The sequence below is a fragment of the Rhipicephalus microplus genome, chromosome X, assembly GCF_043290135.1.
Source record: "Rhipicephalus microplus isolate Deutch F79 chromosome X, USDA_Rmic, whole genome shotgun sequence".
Taxonomy (NCBI): domain Eukaryota; kingdom Metazoa; phylum Arthropoda; class Arachnida; order Ixodida; family Ixodidae; genus Rhipicephalus; species Rhipicephalus microplus.
Window position 1 is genome coordinate 222,899,554 of NC_134710.1, and position 21,589 is coordinate 222,921,142.

The 21,589-nt window shown below is 45.0% G+C and overlaps 1 protein-coding gene across 1 annotated transcript in view; it reads right to left on the minus strand.

Annotated features, from left to right (window-relative positions):
* The window catches only part of LOC119176844 (luciferin 4-monooxygenase), a 58,290-nt gene extending 36,981 nt beyond the window's left edge, over window positions 1-21,309 (minus strand). Inside the window, exons 1-4 of the mRNA XM_075876530.1 lie at window positions 21,244-21,309; window positions 17,411-17,536; window positions 16,166-16,367; window positions 6,843-7,029 (exon numbers count right to left, since the gene is read on the minus strand). Coding sequence (XP_075732645.1) covers window positions 6,843-7,029; window positions 16,166-16,367; window positions 17,411-17,536; window positions 21,244-21,309 — 581 coding nt within the window. The remainder of the gene's footprint in view (window positions 1-6,842; window positions 7,030-16,165; window positions 16,368-17,410; window positions 17,537-21,243) is intronic.
* Between the last annotated feature and the right edge of the window lie 280 nt (window positions 21,310-21,589).

The window sequence follows — 21,589 nt, forward strand, 5'->3', positions numbered from 1 at the left end:
AATTAGAGAACAATTTCTTACTAGTTGCCACCCAAGCCTGTCGCTGTACTTGAAAGAGAGGAAGGCTGAGTCATTTGAAGGAATGCTTGAATTGGCTGATCAATTCTTGGAAGCGCAAGGTGGCACTAATTTGGCCAAGGTCAAGAAGGATTGTCCCGATGATTCGAAGAAATTGGCTCCTGAAGAAAAGAAGCGTGCACCAGAGAGCATGCAGAGATGTTTTCTGTGCAACCGAGTGGGTCATCGCGCGAAAAACTGTCGAACAATCTTTACGAGCCCTACGGTAGTGAAATGTTTTAAGTGTGGTCAGACTGGGCACAAAGCAGATGCATGTCGAAACGGAGTGAGTCAAACTCACCAGGTATCCTGTGTGCAAGCAGCACCGAAATCCGATAATAATGTCGTCACCGACGGATTCGTAGAATTGAAAAATGCGGAGAAAATTCCTATTGTCGGTGCTGTAATGTCAAAACAGCCAACCGGTGTTACGAAAGGAATGCCAGCGCGGCCTGGAAAAGTTGCGGGCAAAAAAGTTACGGTGTTAAGAGATACCGGCAGCTCCACTGTTATCGTTCGGAGAAATTTGGTACGGGAAAGTGAGTTGACAGGCAGAACGAAACCGGTTTGCCTAATTGCCCGTACGGTTCGGATGCTTCCCGAAGCAGAAATTGAGGTTGAAACCCCGTACTTCAGCGGGAAGGTTACTGCTTTATGCATGACGACCCCCCTCTATGACCTTGTCATCGGAAACATCGACGGGGCGCGAGGGCCAAGTGATCCAGAATGTTTGGGAGAAGACCCGAAGATAGAGCCCTTGCCAACATAGCGGCCGCGAGATACAGTGGAGGAACATCCCGTGACGAATCTCACTAGAGCCCAAGGTGAAGCTGTGGCGCAAGAGACAGCGAAGGAGAAGACGATCGTGTCGAATCAGTTCACGGGCCGAGCAACCGGACTTACGCCGGCACAACCTCAACCGACCGACAGTGTAAAGGAGACGGAGTCGGCCAGCCGGGCAAAAAGTAGAGGCATGATCAAGCGGGTAAATAAACAGACAGGACCCGTCGAAGGTAATGACGCGTTAACGGTGTCGGAAGTGACAACGATGGCTGAGACGCCGCCTCAGATACCGTCGTTGGAAGGGGCTCGCCGAAAAGGAACGTGGAAACACAAGAAGAGATCGAGCGAGCACCGCAAAAAGGGGCGCAAGCGCTGCTCGAAGTACTCAGGATAAGTGGAGAAGTCAAATCAGAATGTGTTGGGCAGTGCTGAGTGACATATGATGTGTTAATGTTGTGTTATCCTGTGTCACAAGTGTCGGTGATGTGATGTGATGTATTGTACAATTGTTGCAATGAATGAACTTTGTACATTTGTATTATTGGGAATGTGTGGTGGAGTGTTGTACTCATGTGCCTGTGGTTATATTTCATGTGTTGTGGAATTGAACTACAATGTAAGATTGTATTGCGTGAATGTGACGTGTCACGAGCGACGGATTGTGTTACAGTCTGTGAGAGTGTGTGGTGACTGTTCGCGCTCGTTTGTGTGGTTTGAATATTATGAGATAATATTCTTAAAGTGGGGGGCAGTGTCACAGAACGAGCGCTAAAAAAAGAGCGCGCCGCCAAATCCTTGCGACAACGGGCGGCAGAAAACGCCGCGAGGTAAAAAGAAAAAAAAAAGAAAGCAAACATCCAGGGCTCCCGGGCGCGCGCTCTCCCCGCAGAAGCACGGCTTCGCAGACGATCCTCCTCACCCCACATCGGCGGCCCAGCAAGACCGCGATTTTTCTAGAACGAAGGAGGCGGGGTCAGACCGAGTGAATCATCCTCCGGAGAGGGCAGTCGAACCGTCTCGTGCCTCTCCCCAGCCTTCGCTGCGCATCGCGCCGACGAAACGACAAGAAACATCTGGAATGTCGCGCGCAAGGTATTTAACCGAGCGGCCGAGACGAGAACGCAGGAGGTGACGGAAGTTAACGCCAGAGCGCGTAGGGATTCCGCCGTGGAGTCGGCGAAGGTTCTGCCCGTAGTGACGGAACAGGAGGAGACGGAAGTGAGCGCCAGAGTGCGTAGAGAGTCCGCCGTGTAGTCGGCGAAGTTTTTGGTCCGTAGGGACGGCTCGAGCTACAGGCAAGAGCGTGGGTTTACCGCTATCGAGCGAAGACGCGGGCAACAGCTGCGTGTGTGAAGCCGACGGATTTCCGGCGAAGAAGTTTGAAGCTTGGAGAGTGGCCATTTGAGGACGCGAGGTTTCCTGGAAGAGAAACTTCGAGAACTACGGAACGACAACAACGCTGGACTTTGAGTGAGTGATTCTCGGAAGAGTATCATTCAGACTTTTGATCCAAGGACTTTGGACTGAATAGGTTTTATATCTCTTTAGTCTTTAAGTGTCTTGGTTGTTCAATGCATGCGACTGCATTGTAGTGCGTATTGTTGTCTGTGTCCGTTGTTTCAATTGTGGCTGATTGTACTGTGTAGTACGTTGTTTGATTGGTGACGTATTGTATGTAACTATTGTGGAGTGTGCATACGTGTGTATTGTGTTTTGATCTGCCGTTAATGAGAATATAATTTTGTTTGTTTATCAACTCTCGGCTCTGACTTGTTCTTTGGACCACAGCCGGCGTCCGCTGGCGCGCCAAAAAGGACCACTTCTAAATTGTCCACGCTTTCGTGGTGCGATTCGGGGGGTCGATACTTCGACCCTTGGAATTAGCCCGGCGATTGCCTCTCTAATAAACGGGACATGTGTGACAACGCCTGAACGCCTAAAATGCCTGGCGTGGGCATGGCGAAGGTTACGCACTACTTTCGAATTTATTTCTGTTGTTTTGTAATCAAGTTGTTCAATTATCAGACACATGATTCTACCACAAAGACATTCTCTATATCTGCAGGAAGGCTACGCACACAACCCCCTTCTTGCAGGAGCAACATCTTTGCCCTGTAATCCCTACAAGTAAAAGCATCACAAACTTTTGTTATGATGCGCTGTCATTTAGGAACACTTCTAGAGCATGCGTGCCCTTTCTCCGTGCTTCCATGGTGATGCGGCTGATGTGACTAGCATCAAAAAACGTCAATGCAATTTAGGGGTTATGAATGGCACTGTAGTGAACGTGTCTATACATAATAAACAACTTTTTTAAAACTAGAAGTGCGACAAATATGCAGAGTGGCGACATTTTTTGGCGAAATTCGAAGAAAAATTGCCACATTTGGCTACCTTTCGGTAATCGCTTGGCGAATTTCTCTCAAAAGTCAGTAGCAGCCCTGGGTGAAGCTTACTTTTATTCTTAGGCTGTAACCGACTATAGATGGCGTTAGTAATTTTCGTATCGTTGACGAATGGATGGACAGACGGACAGACGAGTGGACGGGTAGATCCCCTCTCATCATTCATTTTTTAAGACTAAGCGCTGATTAAAGAGTTGTTTTATTTGTGAACCCATTTATTCTTGCTTGAAGCGGTTAATATTAATATTTGTACCTCGCCTCGAAAAATCCTTTAGGACCAAACATCTGTTGAAATAAACTTATTGCTGAAATCTGCTGGGTTGTTTTTTCCGAGAAAAAAAAAGCGGGGGAAAGTCGCCGAATACGAAATAGCCGTGTGCTCGCATGCCACCTCTCAAGCGTTTCAGGTATTCTTTATTTGATACACGGCTGCGTTCGCTCATCACCGCATTGTACAGGGCTTCACACTCGTCAATGATGGACGCGCCAATAGCGGGTTTGTATGCGCGAGTATAAAATAGCGTAAAGCTATGCATAATGAACGAACGATGCCGGTAAACTGTCAAACAACGCTTGGCAGTGCTTGAGTAGCAGCGTGCAAAAGTCCGTCTAGGCTCCACTCGCTCGCTGGATTTCGTCACGAGCGGTTGCGCCTCCGCGATCTCTGACGACAGCGTAGCTCTGGCTTACTGGACTTGGCATACGCTATCTCCTGACGCCGACAAGAGCTCTCGCCAGTGGTGCCCCGTGCTCGGACTCCTGTGACCGTGTTTCCATCTTTCCTGTCTTCTCCTCTTTGCGTCATTCGCTTTCCCTGCGCCTCGCTCTCTCCTTCCTCTCTCTCTGTCTCTTTACCTTTTAATCCCTTCTCTACCCCACCCCTCGTGAGCTACTGTTGAGGTGTCCTCGCCCTGAGAGACAGAGACGGACAGTTACGGGGCTCACTTTTCTCTTCTTTTCATTTCAAATCGCACCCCCCCCCCCCCCCCTAGAGCACGTCTATTTTACACTTCAGTGCTTCGCGCGCTTTTGCTTTTTATTGAAAGAAAAACAAGCAGATATATTTCAACAAAAAATGCTTAGTTCTTTGAGACGATGTACAACATGAAGAGCTTCTGGTGAGAATAAATAAGTTGGCCATATAAACCTAAGAACTTAATTAGCGCTTGGTCATCTAATAAATAAAAGGTATATGTACACACGACTACCGCCAATATAAAACAGGTAAAATTTTTCCTAGAGCACATTTAAAAAAAATCTTGCGTCAAGCAATTCGGGACCATATGTCGGCCAAAAATTTAGAGCTCTCTGAAACTCACACTCACAGATTTTTTTTCTTAAGTAAACTCCCTCGAACTCACAGTCAGCAAAATTTTCCCTCAATCGCACTCACTCGGACTAAGACTCGCAATCTATTACTCACTTGGACCCACTCATTGAGACTCACAGCTCTGTCTGAGTGAATCGACTCATGCATCCGTGTCCATGCTATTAGTTGTTTCATAGAAGGTTTCACTGCTTTTTAACACCAATATTTCACATGATCGTCGCTCTACTTGGAGCTTTTGATCTCGCATCAATAAATACGAGCTATCAGTGGTTGGAATACCCTAAGAACATTTTTACAAAAAAATTATTACTCAGACCAGATGTTACTCTTTTTCGTATGGTCCATTCGAGTGTGTTGCGCATTTCGTCTGTCGCCTTCAGCCTTATTGCTACTAATGCAATATGTTCAGTATACTAAAATATCTCTACCTATTATTCACTTCATACAACTTACCTGTCGGTGTATTCACTAATCTGTGCTCTGCTGCTTGAATTATGATGTATGATTCCTCGCACATAATGATCCAAATTGAAATGCATGATATATTTTAATAAATATGTAACAGGCCTGCTGTCTACGAGGTGCCAGTTAGGCCCGCGCGTAAGACAATCGGCTTCCGAGCGTGGGTTCAATATATGTCCGAAACTTGCTTCCACTAACGCTCTTCCTTTCAAATTTATCGCGTCCTTTTTACAGTAATTTTCTTTGTAGCAATTATCGAGACGAAATTGCAACACTAGAGAGAGCTTGGGCGGATAACATGGCTTCCGAGAGCGATGGCGACGTGCCGTGGTGGTGCTGCCCTCACGACACACCTGGTGCGCAGCGCTGACTCAAGGGAGCAACGCTCCCTTTTAAATTATGCCGCACAACTTTTTGTGTCTCAATCGAAATTTGTAAAAGCGCCTATTGGGGAAACCGTTGAGAAAACCGCCAGGCCTACGCGGAACGCGCAGTAGAGTCACATTGAAACTTAGAAGAGCGGCCTTTGAGAACCTTTTATAAACACTCTTTGGGTAACTGCTACAAGCACACTTGCTGGGTACCCACTACGCCATAAACAATCATAATTTTTGTGTATAGACGGCCAGAATTCATATGACATCCTTCGTCCTTCTTCGGAGAAGCGTGGTATCCGCACACTTGATAGGAAGTTTGGGCGTTTTTTATGCAGGGTCTGACGGCGATGAAGATTTATGCCTGAAGTGGGTATGCGCCACAGTTAATAGGTGATGAAGAACAAGCTCTTGTAAGGGGTTGGAGCATTGGACGACCCACTTGTTACGCAATTGGCATTTTGTGATGCCTGGTTGTTCCTTTGATGTTCAAACGTTTTATTACTTATATTAATGCGATTCCTTTCCCGGCATCAAGCCGGGCTAAGGCAAGTTTCCGAACGAGTCCCAAGCAGTGGTATGGCTCAGTCGTAAAACACTGGGCTGGCACGCAGCAACGCATCGGACACAGGTTCGAATCCCATTGTGTCCTCGGTGTTCTTTATTTACCTAGTTTTTTCATTTCTTATTTCTTGCGATAGTGGTTGAGGACACGGGTGGCGGCGGACAACTACGGCGCCGAATGTGACCCATGTTTTGACCTCCTAACCGTTTTCACTGTAAAAGAAAGGGGGGTGGGGGGTGTAGAAGAACGTCAATGCTCTTTCAAGACAACCTCCCAGGAAGTAGAATATTCAGTATAAAATGGTCCCAAACGAACAAGAGTATTTATCTTGTAGCTATAGGTGACATAAAATGTTTACGTGTAATCTGTGCGCACCTTAACTATAGTAAAAGAGGATTATTGAGATCGCCCCGATACATACCCAATAGTATATATCTGGAGATTTGCCAAGATAGCTCTTGCACAGCCTGTGGCGAGGCTACCACTTTATCTCATATCCTCTGGGAGTGCGGGTAAGCCCTAGGTTCACAAAGGAAGAGTAGGACGCACTGCTGTGAAGTCCCGCCCATGAAGACCAAATCCTTGCCGTCCAGTGTGCCCTTTATCGCGCCGGCAGGCTAGACCTGCCAGTCCCGTCGTGGTATTAGCCAGGTGCGTGGTTTATCGCGTTTTGCATTACCCAATAAAAGTTTCTTCTCTCTCTCCAGGCATGCGCCACAGAATGACGGATGCGGACACACTACAAATGCTACAAAGCTGAGTCGATTGACAATAGGGGTATGCACCCCTTGCACTGCACGCGCATTTCTGGTAGAATTAACCCCTTCCCTCATCCATGCATTCATGAATACTTAGCGGGGCCACACCTGAACGTGCAGATGCTGGCGATGTAGCTGTAATGCGTCAAGACCACACCCTTGGGGGCTCCTGTGGATCCTGACGTGTATCCGATGGCGGCAGTGGCTTCTCTTGTGTTACTAGGAGACAAGGCTTCCACATCGGCGCACGGAAGGACGAAGAAGTCCAGGAGGGAGACGTAGCCGTCTATCCGATCTGTCAAGATTACCGCCTGAAAAGGAACCGATGCAAATGTCAGTGCGACTGGTCAGATAGTAGTATTTCAAGGCTGTATCTTTGTATGACCGGAACATTGAAATGGCGAAGGCAGAACGTACTTTGGACCGACATAATTTTCAGGGTTTGATATCGCAGATATGGCTCAGGTGGTGTTAATTCAAACTAAAGTTTTGTTTTATGCTTTTCGGATAGGAAATTTTGACGGTGATCGAGCACCGATCCTCTTACTTCAACATCCGGACCATGTCACTGCAGCTTTAATGATGTGACCTTCATGCCTTACCCGAGCCGCTTTATTTAGTACAAATAACAGTATATAACCGTGGAGACAAGAGAGAGAGAGATAAAGATGCAAGGAAAGGCAGGGAGGTTAACCAGATGCACACCCGGTTTGCTACCCTGCACTGGGGAAGAGATGAAGGGGAGAAAATAGGTTGCAGAGAGATAAGAAAAGTACACACAATCACGAGCACACTCGGGGGAGCACACACAGTCTACAGGCGGTCGCTCAGGTTTGTTGACTTTAAGTAATGTAGGAGTGCTTTAGTCGCTTTCTGCGCAACTGAGGCAGATGTCCAAGGTCCCAGAATCTTCTGCACACAAAATGGTCTTGGATCAAGTTGATTCAAAACCATTCGGAGCTGGCATCACTGTGTGTCGTAGCAAGCGCAGCTGCACAGGAGGTGTTCAATGGTCTCTTCAGCTCCGCAGTAGTCGCATGTAGAGGTGTCTGCCATACCAATGCGAAAGGAGTACACCTTTCTGAATGCAACACTCAACCAAAGGCGGCATAACACTGTCGCATCGGAGCGGGAAAGCTGTGATAGTAGCTGTATCTTGAGCGAAGGATCCAGTTCATATAATTGACACCTTTGAAAGCTGGTAGACGACCAGAACGTGCGTGTAAGATCTCGAGCCAGCAGGTAAAGTTGTCTTGCTGCATCAATCCTTGATAGAGGATTCGGGACCACACGGGTTCCTTTATAGGCTGAGAGAGCTGCATCATCGGCTAATTGATTTCCGGTAATACCGATATGTCTACGCAGTCATTGAAATATAATACCATGCACTCGTGCCAGAGCTTCATGATGGCAATGTCTTATTTCATGTACCAATTGTTCATAATTCCTCCTACGCATGGCAGACTGCAAACTCTGAAGTGCTGCCTTCGAATCACAGAATATGACCTATTTTCCTGGGCGCTCTTGAACGAGATATTGTAGAGCAGCCCTTATAGCAGCAAGCTCTGAAGCCGTAGATGTAGTCATATGTGACAACTTAAATTGGATTGTGACTGCTGCAGCCGGAATTACAGTGGCACCTGATGAGCTGCTGGACGAGACGGACCCATCAGTGTATATCTGCGTTTGGTCCAAGTACAACTCATGTAATAATAGTAGCATTGCTTGCTTCAATGCTACTCTGGAGTGATTTCTTTTCTTTTTGATACCCGGAATTTCTAGACGTACTTGCGGCTGGTCGAGGCTCCACAAAGGACATGCCATTCTCGTAGCTGGCGTATATCCCGATGGAATGCTGTTTAGGTGCTTGGCTATGACGTCTGCAAACGTAGCACGTGGTCTTCCAGAGGGTAGAAGGGCCAAGTGGTGGTTGGGCACACGGCTAGCAGGTCGAATATGCGCTCTGAGGCAATCCACAACTCTATATGTCCTGACCGGATGGTCTTTGGCAAGCACGATTGTGGCATAAGAAGAAGCGCATCGGGGCAGTACTAGGCAGATACGCAGCGCCTAACCCTGCAAACTCTCCAATGAATGAGTATTGGATTTGTAGGTGTTAGTCAGTACCGGCAAGCTGTAGCGCAATAGACCGAGAAATAGGGCTTTGTACAACTGTAGCATGGAGGCCACAGAAGTTCCCCATGCTTTCCCGCACATGAATCTCATTATATGCGCAATATATATGAGTCTCTTCTTCAAGTATGCACAATGCGGGCTCCACGAAAGACTTCTGTCGATTATTATGCCCAGGAAACGATGCGTCCGGGCATATTTGACACTCTGCCCATTGATGTAAACAGGGTATGGCGTCCTTGTTTTGCGTGTAAACGCCATCAACGCGCACTTCACTCTTGATATAGCTAGGCCTTGTTTCGGAAGGTAGGCTGTTGTGAGGGTTGCTGCCCGCTGTATTCGTGCACGCACCTGAGGGCGAGTAACTGCAGCACCCCAAAGGCAAATGTCATCGGCGTATATGGATAGGCACACCAACTTTGGCAGGACCTTCACCAGACCAATCAGGGCAACATTGAACAATGTGGGGCTTAAAATACCTCCCTGAGGTACTCCGCAGTAGGTGTAATGTTCAGTAGTTTTACCCTTATCTGTTTGCACAGAAAAAAAAACTCCTGCCAGTCATATAGTCTTTTATCAATTCAAACATTCGTCCACCAATGTCCATTGCTGCGAGAGAAGTGAGGATGGCATCGTGAGCTACATTATCATATGAACCCTTCAAGCCAAGAAAGAGTGCCACTGATATACGCTTGCGACTTTTTTTCTTGCTGAACAAATGTCGATAAGTCAAGGACACAGTCGATGGAGGAGCGGCCCCGACGAAAGCCTGCCATGCAGGAAGGGTATTTGGTGTATCGTTCCAAGTACCACTCGAGACAAAATAGAACCATTCTTTCCATCACTTTTCCGAGGCAGCTTGCGAAGGCAATAGGGCGATACGCTGTCAAGTCCAATGGTGATTTTCCCGACTTCAGAAGTGGTATTAATCGACTTAATTTCCATTCTCTGGGAACACTGCCGCTGAGCCAGGAGTTGTTGAAGCACGTTAAAAGTTCTCTTCTGGTTTTTTGTCCAAAGTGTCCCAACACACTATAAGTAATACCATCGAGACCTGGCGATGACGTGCGCTTAGAAGCGACTAACGCACCTTCCAGATCTTCCATGGTGAATAGAATGTCCATTTCTGGTAATCGCATCTCAGGAACGATCACGGCGTCGATGCTCTCGTTCATAATATTCCCTGCAACTCTCGTGCAAAATTCTTCAGCCACCTCGAGTTCTGTTTTTCTATGATGGAGTGCCAAAACTTTAAAAGGGTGCCATTTTTGCGGAGAGGAGCGAAGACCACGAACTGTTCTCCAGATATATGACAGCGGTTTATGAGGGTCTAGAGATTCGCAAAATGCTTTCCAGCGTTCACTCTCCAGCTTGTAAATGCGTCGTTGAATTTTTTTCTGGAGCCGTTCTTTCCGTCAGGTCGTAAATTGATCTTGTGCGTCTGTATCGTCGTTCAGCACGCCTTCGTATAGCTCGTAATCTTTCCAGTTCGATGTCGAACTGTGTTATTTTAGACGACAATGGTAATTTACATTTGGACGCTTGAATAGCTCCCACGATGGTATTTGCCAGGCTGCAGGCGAGGCCTTCTTGGCAAGCGTACTCAACACGCGATGTAAACAACGACCAGTCAGTGCCAATTACAACACCAGAAGAGAAATTTTTTATGATACCATCGATTTTCACGTAGGTGAGTATGTGTTTACTCCCATGAGTCTCGATATCGCAAAACCATTTAACTTTGTGAGAGAAGCACCGTGACATCAATGTCAGGTCAAGGCAACTGACATATGTGAGACCCCGCAGACATGTTGGGGTACCATTGTTCATGACGGAAAGGTCGTAGTCGGGAGCTAATGTAACAATGTTCCGGCCCCTGGCATTCATCCTAGTGCTCCTATGAATACAATATATTCACCCTATGAGATACAATAGGCATTAGCTTATTAGCAAGTAGCTTGTTCCTTCCATTACGATGTAGAAGGTCCCTAGTTCGATCCCGGGTTTTGGTACCACTTGTAGAAAATCGAGCCTGCCATTGCGATAAAAAAGTTTTTTTTAGAATAAATCACGGCTTGACTCCGTGGGTTGCTGCGGCAGCGCGTGAATCGAAGGTCAGAACTCTCCGTCATTTTCGCCGTCGATCCTTTTCCAATAAACGTGTCGCTTCCCGGAGATTTAAATGATGCTCCGAATTTGCCGCCATGGCCACGGGCATTTCAATAGTCTGACGAGGAAGGACCTGGTTCTGTCTTGGGACGTTTGGACCTCATAAAACACAGGAGGGGGACTTTACGTGGAGCTTCGGAGTATCTTCTAATAACACTGGTTGTTGGGCTAGTTAGTGCATTTCATCAAGAAATCATATACAGCTGAAAAAATAATGTACACAAGAAACGGAGAAAACAGCAAAGCGGGTAGCCGCTTTCCTTATCATGCAGGCTTTCTACAAGGAAAGCACACTTATACGTCGACCGTATAAGCGCTAAGTATCCAATCGCCGAAACCGTTTGTACAAAATTCACTGCCTGGTGCCTCTAGTGAGTAGTAAGCATTACCACATTTTGTCGCTGAACTTCTTCAAATGCTGAACTTCTTCAAGCATACATTCAGCACTGCAGTAATTCCCACGCGAGAGTGACTGAATCACTCGAACAACTTCACTTTTCAAGCGCGGTATGTTTGCTCCTCTCCTTCTGCGATCACTGAGCCAATCATTGCACCATTTCGTTTGCGTACTGGGATCTATGCTGTTAATAAGAAAACCACTCTCATCTCATATATATATATATATATATATATATATATATATATATATATATATATATATATATATATATATATATATATATATATATATATATATATATATATATATATATACATATATATATATATATAAACGCGAGAAACTTGGTTGTTAGCGCCATGTCTGTGTCTTCTCGTCTCAGTCCTGTTCCGGTGCTGTTACTTCTTTCTTTGCCATTATGGAGCTTTATATTCTGCTCTTTTCAGATGACACGAGAGATTTCTGCGTGCGCAAAGTGGTACACACAGCTCGCATTATCTTGCATAATAAATTAATTTTTTTTCCATGACCGCCGGTGGTTTCTGTCACCTAACTTTCGGTACGCGAAACCTATAGCTCCCCATTATTTTACAACTCTGAGCCTCCGCAAAAATCTGCGATCTACACATGACTGTGTAAAATGATATAATAGAATCACCTTTATTTTATGGTGTTTGTCGATGTTCCGTACAGTGTTGAGGTGGGCAGAAGACGTAAGGACATACGACACTCCACTTTCTTCCACTTGCTGTTGAAGTTCGTCTGTATAAGGAAGTGAAGCATTAGTTTCAGTTTACTTTCATGGCGGCAGGAATTATATGAATGCACGCTCCAAAAGAGTTCTAATATATATATATATATATATATATATATATATATATATATATATATATATATATATATATACATATATATATATATATATATATATATATATATATATATATATATATATATATATATATATATATATATATATATATATATATATATATATATATATATATATATATATAATTTACAGGGCTGGGTAGGGCCCTCTTCAGTTTTTCTTCTTTTTTCTTTATCAATTTATTTCTTTATTTATCTGTTTATTTCTATACCCTAAAGGCCCTGTTGGGCATTACATAGGAAGGGGGATTTACATGGGTACATATATTTCAAACAACGTAAACAGAAAAAGAAGTGAAAAAATTAACAAAAAGAAGACAGCGATAACACTGAATTCGCATCATTCGCCAACAAATATATTTACCAACGCGAACAAAATCAGTCACATAAAATACTTATGAGTACGGAATTTATAAAAAAATTAGTGAAACACTGAGAAAAATTATATATGAGAACATTGCATGTGTGTTGGGAACCAAGATTGTAAATAAAACGAGGATAACGAGGCACAGGTCATAATGTTACTCGCTATGCAAATAGCCCTGTAGTATCGAGTGAAATATACCGCTCTTCTTCAATGATCTGCCTTACTCTCTCTCCTTCTTCTTTCCCGCCTTATCACAGTCACTAAACTTTACCACTTTCTGTGTATGTATACTATACAGGGCTATGTTATGCGTTGCTAACGTGCCTTGATTGATCGATTGATATGTGGGGTTTAACATCCCAAACCCACAATTTTGTTACAGGGATTACAAACACACGGAAGAGAGAAATGAGTGTATTTGCAATATTTACAAGTAGGTGTAACAATACGATTGTGAGAGACGCCGTAGTGGAGGATTCCGGAAATTTCGACCACCTGGGGTTCTTTAACGTGCACTCAAATAAATCTGAGTACACTGGCTGCAGCATTTTCGCCTCCATCAAAAATGCAGCCGCCGCAGCCGGGATTCGATCCGGCTACCTGCGGGTCAGCAGCCGAGTACCTTATACTACCGTGGCGGGGTGACTGGAGATTTGAAGGTGCGATGATCTGCGGGTGATGCTTTAAGTGATGCACTCAACTACCATACGCTTAAATCCTCCAGCATACTAACGGTGAGCTATTTGTGTGCAGCATATACTGTTGATGGTACGCGTATCTCGAAAGTGCTTCGAGTGGTAAATGATTGTTCACGGCAAGGCGTCCGTACTTTGATTTAAAGGGCGTGGTTGCCTGTGCTCACGCATTTGCCTTTATAGACATATCTTCACTCAAGGCTCCCTGGGTGCCACCATAGTCCTCTCTGTCTGGGCTGTTTTTAGTACATGTGACCCTCCAAAAATGCGCTGCCTAGGCTGTTTTTAGTACATGTGACCCTCCAAAAATGCGCTGCCGAGGCTGTGACATCGGCTTTTGTACACTGGTGCAATAGCCTAGAAAGGAGAAAATCCTCCTCTCCGTAAAAAAAGGTCTATATGAGGTTTCAACGTATGGCCCACAGTGTTGCACGTGTTGTGCTCTCATCATGCAGCCAGGAAGACAGCTGGTTATAGCAAGGGCAGAAAGAGAGAGAGATGAACTAGACTGCGTCCAGTTTGCTACCATGTACAGGAAACGTGGTATGCTTCAGTGCTGCAATGGCGGTGGTGTTCAGTAGCCAAGTTGACTAAAACGACACATTATGTAACAGCGGTTGTTTTTTTTGTTTGGTTTTTTTTCAATCTAGCTGGCAACCACGAGTATCATGGTTGCCGCTGGTGGCTACTTCGCACCAAGTTGTCTACCTTGCAGCCCCTTCTGGCGATGTAAATTTCAGGTTGGCTCCATGCCTGCCTTTTGGCTACTTTGGAACCTCTGTTCTGACACATTAACTAGCCATTTGTCTTCATATTTGAGGATGAAGTACGCTGTTCTCAAACTTTTATATCGTTCCAACCACCGCGCGCGATCACCCCCTTCCCCCCTCAACAGCAGGCTGCAGCATCGACACGCGCCAATTATGGCCAATACTTTCACTTGCACGGACCTTTCACGTTTTGATGCGCAGGGCTTTAAATACTCCTGTCTTTTGACGTTTGACAATAATGGTGATGAAGGACTCTTCATTTTTCATTCAAGAACTGTTTACTTCGCACCTTTTACTTCAGAAAGCCAGTACCCATGGCAGACGTTCGTAAAAAGCACATCATCTCTGCATTTTCATTTTTTGCATCCATTGCGGAACTTTGTTTTTTTTAATTTTTACACTCGACCTTCTGGTAATAAGAGAGGAGTGCTTCGATGCCACTCCCCCTGCCCCCTTTGTTAATGGGGAAACCTGCGCACGCCTGTGCGCGCTCCAACGCAACGCGCCGTGCGTGCATGCTGGCAAGCGTGGGTGGGTCTAGCACGCCAATCAGGCTGCCCGGCATCTGCACTGATGCTACGTGCAAGTTCCTGAATCTGGTGCGCAGTGCGTGTTATCGTGTGTGAATGCTGGACTGATATTCGGAAAAAATATTGGTATTATACTATTGACTTGTTGGCTGGAACGTTCAGAAACTGCTGCACATCTAGCAAAGACTCTTCATATTATACAGAAAGTAAATGAAGGCGCTCTCAATTTATTATATTTTTATATATATTTGCAGCATATCTGTGACTTTAAGACCAAACAATCGGAGAAAAATATTTGTGCTCGTGTTCATATCGTCTTTCTTATTCAAAAGGGTTGCAGTTATTGCCCCCCCCCCCCCCCCACACAAAATACTTTATACTCATACGATCTCATTCATTCTTTTCGGTTGCAAATTTGGTGATGGAATTAAACAGCGTGGATAATTTGGCTTTTTTAGGTAAATTCTGGCTCCAAATCCACCTAGTGGCGACCCCGACGAATATATAGCCAGCGTCACAGCGATCGGTGGGCCGTGGTGTTTCATATTCCTTCAAGAATGGGGCACTCTCCAGTTATTAAAAATGTTTCGTTTGGCATAATAGTTCACAAGTTTCATCCGTATAGGCAACTTTATAAAGTGGCTACATTTCGCGGGTTTGTGGCATTGCACATGTCAGAGAGGCAAAATATGGGTGCGTAAAAACCTATAGAGAGGTCTAAGTACGTGAAAAGCGTAGATTCCGGAATATATAATTTGCTTTTGTTCTGCCTAATCAGGCAAAGGAAGATGTGCATTTGATTTTCAGATGGAGTCGCGTCGTGGTTTCCGTTCCATGACGTGACAAACGGACTTGAACTGGTATTGCGCCTTACGGGAAAGAATAAACGGCTGAGCAGGCCAACACAATATGACCGAGCGCTAACTTCCAACAGAGCTACATTGGCAATTTTTATCAAATATCTACACTTGCGCAAGTATGAAAAAGCACCCAAATTTATATAACACCAAGATTAGCCAACACCATCGAAACATCTCAGACATATAGACAGTTCGCTTGAATAAGGAAAAACACTTCATGTCCCGACAGAATCATCGAAAGGGAGCATATATATATGATGCCAGCTCTTGCTATACAATGCGCTTATATTATTTCTCCAGTCAGTCTTCTTGAGCTGACCTGCTCGGCTGTTTCGTTTTTCCCAGAATGTGCTATAGCAGCTCAAATACGACGAACCAACGCCCTATCTTCAACACTTGCGACAAACAGAAACGTGCGGGGCCGACAAATCTGTGAGCGCTATAATGGTGAAACTGTAATATCGATTAGGTTCAGATATATTAGGCCTCTCCGGTAGACATCAGCGCTGCTCAGTAAGGTGCGTCACTTCGATGCCGCGAGAAGGCTATAGAGTTCAAACAAAGAATATCGCATTGGCCACAGGGAGGCATGCGTTCAGAAGGCATGTGTACTTACTGTCAGTTCGTTGGGAATTGGGGAAGACGACAGTGACGCCGCTAAACGTGAGTGCCCAGGTGGCCACCAGGGCGTCAGCAGTGTTCGGGATTAGCGCCAGCACACAGTCTCCGGCGCGGATACCGTGCAACCTGAAGCCCTCGGCAAACCGGCCAGACAAGGACAGCGTGTCGAGGAACGACAGTCTTTTGCTGCCGTCAATCTGCGCAATTCCGCCTCTTTTGCAGTATTCAAGGCGCGTACGATGCAGTAATGCGGAGCAGCGGGTAATGTGCTGAAATGCTCGACGTTTAACGTATATATAACTCTAACACAGCCCTGTTGGGGACAGTGGCGGATCCAGAGGAGAGGTGGCAGGGGCGATCGCCCTCCTTCAATTCTGTGCTCGTAGAACACCTTCTATTACCAATTAAGACAAATGAGGAACACCACTGCGGGCACACAATATAAGTATTGATGGTACAAAGGGCTAGTGAAAAAAACTCAAATTGCAGAATCTCATTTGGTAGTTTTCAAAGTGGTGTGCAAGCGTAGGTGTTTGATTTAGAAAACCACATGCTTGAGGCCCTGCCTGGAATGTTGTTGTTGGATGGCGTCGGCACGGCGTATTTGCATCGCCTGCACATTCATTCCTGGGATGACGAACTTTTCGTTAGAATGAGTCACGTAACTCGTGTCTGTTATCTGGCAGTCAACCAAGGCCATATATTTGCAATACGATGTCAAGAAAAAACATTTTTTGCGTCCGTGCCTCTGTGTTCAACAACATAACGCACAGGAATATCTTATATCCTAATGTAGCGCTCGCTAACATCTGGAACAATGTCCTAGCATGCACCCTGCGATGACCGAAGTGCATCCTATGGCACTAAACTTTCGCGAACTCAACGCATTTCGTGATGAACTTTATGCATATATGACATTTATCAGGCAGAGGACAACATGTGCCACACCATTAAAATTAAACTCTGAGTGCTGCACAGCGTATTTGTGGTTCCTTCACTCCGTAGTCAGCCTTGGCGGAGTAAGAGCTCGATGAGAAAAAAATAAACGTTTTTTTTTTTCATTTGCATCAGCAAACACAGTAACCCACAATCCTTTTTTCACTTAAATATTATTGTGTCTGCGTAAACACAGTAAAATAAAACATTTTTTTTCCGCTCAGGTAGAAATAGCTACGCTGTATAACACGTAAAGCATATGGGTGCAACCGAGCCTTGTGAAGTCCTTCCAGCGATCACTTACCAGCGCTGTTTTCACTCCGAAACCTTCAACGTTGTTCTTGACGAAACTAAAGAGCGAGCACTCCGGAATCTCGCAGACTGCGTTAGGAAAATAGACGATCCCATCCTTGATGTTTGGTTCCATTATCTGAAAGAGATAATTAAACAATGACACTACTTGAATTCAGGGCAGGTAATAACCACGGAGCCAAACCACGAGATTGAAGTAACTAGAAGAATAAGAATGCGGTGGAGCACATTTGGCAAGCACTCTCAAATTATGACAGGTATAGATTGCCACTATCCCTTAAGAGGAAAGCATATAACAGTTGTATCTTGCCGGTACTTAGCTACGGAGCAGAAACGTGGAGACTTACAAAGAGGGTTCAGCTGAAATTGAGGACGACGCAGCGAGCAATGAAAAGAAAAATGGTAGGTGTAACCTTAAGAGACAAGAGGAGAGCAGAGTGGATTAGGGAACAAACGGGGGTTAAGGATATCATAGCTGAAATCAAGAAGAGAAAATGGACATAGGCCGGGCATGTAGCGCGTAGACAGGATAACCGCTGGTCATGAAGGGTAACTGACTAGATTCCCAGAGAAGGCAAGCGAGTTAGGGGGGGGACAGAAGGTTAGGTGGGCAGATGAGATTAAGAAGTTTGCGGGTATAAATTGGCAGCAGCAAGCACAGGACCGGGTTAACTGGCGGAACATCGGAGAGGCCTTTGTCCGGCAGTGAACGTAGTCAGGCTGCTGCTGCTGATGATGACTACTTGAATCCATTAAGGCACTAACGAGCAAGATAAATAAATTCAACTTGAAATGCTTACTGCGCATGCTCATTGTATTGTCGTCGAACTGCACCAGCGTACGGGTGCACTAAATGCCCATTATAGATGCAATTATGGCCAATGAGAGATCGGCCATGGAAGCAGATTCCAAAAAACAACCAGCGAATGAGGGCTATATGCATGGTGCTTCGCCAACTGTGACGCGAAGGAACGACTCGAAGGTCTACTTGTCTTTCAATTCATTTAAGGCTAGGATAGGGTGTGCACTCTAGCTACGACGCCAGCGGCATGGTGGAAGCCCGGGAGGCCAGCATTGGGCGTGTCAACAGGAATATGGTCTCTTGACTATAAGAGTTCCGCCCGGGATCTCTCAACTGACCTAACCTAAATGGGAACTTTTCTTTCTCTCTCGCTCGCCTTAGTTTGTTTTCTTTGTATCCTCCTGGCACCATGAATGAAGGAGTCATTGTAATACAATATATCGATACGGTTCATTTTGTTGTAGGTTTGTGTGCCATGCGTTATCTTTATTCACAACGGCAATTGTTTGTACAAATCGCGCAGTCATCATCATCAGCCTGACCACGCCCATTGCAGGGCAAATGCCTCTCTCATGATCTACCAATCAACCAGGTCTTGTGCTTTTCGTTGCCATGTTATACCTGCGAACTTTTTAAAATCTTATCGGCCCACCAAACTTTCTGCCTTCTCTGGGAATCCAGTTAGTTAACCTTAATGACCTGCGGATATCCTGTCCGCGTGCAACGTGTCCGGCCCATGTGTATTTCTTCTTCTTGATTTCAATTATGACATAGTTAACCTCAGTTTGTTCCCTAACCCACTCTGCTCTCCTCTTGTTTTTTAATGTTACACCTATCATTTCCCTTTCCAACGCTTGCTGCATCATCCCTCTTTGTAAACCTCCACGTGTCTGCTCCTTAGGTGAAAGAACAGGCAATATGCAGCTGTTATGTACCTTTCTTTTGAGGGTTAGTGGTAGATTATCATTCATGATCTTATAATGCTTGCTAAATGTGATCCACCCCATCCTTATTCTTCTAGTTATCTCACTCTCATGGTTCCGCTCTTCGGTTACTACCTGTGTTAAGCAGACATATTCCTCTACAAATTCCTGCATCTTTCCACCCGTAGAGAAGCGTTGTTTTGCGATAGGTGGAAAATAAAACATTCTTCTTCTTCTTCTTCTTCTTCTTCTTCTTCTTCTTCTTCTTCTTCTTCTTCTTCTTCTTCTTCTTCTTCTTCTTCTTCTTCTTCTTCTTCTTCTTCTTCTTCTTCTTCTTCTTCTTCTTCTTCTTCTTCTTCTTCTTCTTCTTCTTCTTCTTCTTCTTCTTCTTCTTCTTCTTTCTTTTTCTTTTTTTTTTCTTTTTCTTTTTCTTTTTCTTTTTCTTTTTCTTTTTCTTTTTCTTTTTCTTTTTCTTTTTCTTCTTCTTCTTTTTCTTTTCCTTTTCCTTTTTCTTTTTCTTCTTCTTCTTTTTCTTTTCCTTTTCCTTTTTCTTTTCTTTTTCTTCTTTTTCTTTTTCTTCTTTTTCTTCTTCTTTTTCTTCTTTTTCTTTTTCTTTTTCTTCTTCTTCTTCTTTTTCTTCTTGTGATAAATGTATACACCCCCCCCCCCTTCTTGTCGCCTTCCTCAAATATGATGTACACATCCAGCCTTCGTGACTGGAATTATCCAGCCTCCGCCTGAATCAATCGTAATTCCAAGAATATAGGATCAGTTTGGATTGATGGTGCACTTATACTAAAACATTTCGTGAACGTAGTGGTAGTGGACATAATTGCATAGGAAAATTCAATCCGTGTAGTGTAAAATATAGTGCAGCGCGAAAAGCAGACAACGAACGAGCGAGGAGATGAGGGCACCACGAATTCTTCCAACCGAAGTTTATTAGATTGGGACGCACGTACATATATATACACAGACAGAGCAAGAAAAGATCAAACCGGGGAGTTAAAATCAAAAGGTGAAAATCTAGAGAACTGCCGATAAGTCACACACGTTCATTAATACTGCCCCCCCCCCCTTCCCATGACTCACCAAAAACAAAAGCCCTTTGTCAGAAAGGTGCAAGAAAGGCATGCTTATACGCATGCGTCCCCAGACCGTTTGATTTCCCCAGCCTTGATAATTTCCCTCACCCTTTGGTCTCGATTCCGTACAAGGACCACGATGTTTTCAAAGATAGGGCTACACTTGCAGTCCCGCACATGGATGCCGAGGGGACCCTATACATCAGTGTAAACGTTATATTGGTGCTCAGAGAGTCTGTCATGCAGGCAGCGTCCCGTGTGACCCACGTACTTTCCACCACACGTTAGAGGGATGACTCCTTGAATGCATGGTACGGACTTTCTTAAGCCTGTGCGAGATGTCATGCAAATAGGGCACCACAGCGGTCTTCTTATTTTGCGCCCTCGATATCACTCTGCGCTCCTCCTTTCTCCTGGGATCCCAGACGTTCCTAAGCAGCCCTTCAGTCACAGGCAACACCACGTCCGGCGTGAACCCTGCGACCTTAACCTTTTAAATGCCGCACTATGAAGCAATAGGAAAAAAAAAACTAAAATTTATGTTGATAATTTGCATTGGCCTTCTAAGTTACCTATGATCAAAAATACAGCCACATTCACAATGACTAAGCATGTTTTTTCGCATGTTCCATTTTTGGAACATTGGCATTTCCTATATGCAAAACACACATTTTCTCTGGAACAACCTTTATTGACTTTTCAGCCGGGTTTCCTTATTCAGGATAACTGAAGAATAATATTTAGCGTCATACGATGTCTCTGAAAAGTATAAATATTTATAACAACACTTTATGAAAATTTCTTCTTTCATACTAGTGGCTGTACTACAGTGAGCAAATCACAAACCGTGGTAAGCGGCAAAGCCTTTCTTGTGCAGCCGCTTTTTGCACTGCTGGCACTGATTCGTTGTATTCTTCTTGCATTCCACGCACCTTCCCCGAGTCGTTGAGATGATGTAGTGGCCATCAGTTTTTCTGCCCTCATGTCTCAGATGAACCCGGGGTCCAGGTCTTACAGTGAATCTCTGCTTGAGCTGCAGCGAGAACATGGTGACGTCCCGCCGAAAGGCGATGTGCGTCATGGCGGCATCACTATTCTTGTGAAGCTCGCAGTGGAGGAGCCATCCTGCGACGACAGCCATGTTCAAACCATTTCCGGAAAGGTTCCACCACCATTTCTTGCTCCTCAGTCTCGGTCGATAGCTTCCGAGGAGGCGGTCCATCACATCTACTCCGCCCCTGCCCTCATTGTATTTTCTGATCAATTATGGTTGAGGAATGTCCATCTATTTGTTTGAGCGTCGTGAGGAGTGTTTCGTACTTCCAACAGGCTCGTGGCTGAGGTGGTTAGAAGAAACTGTG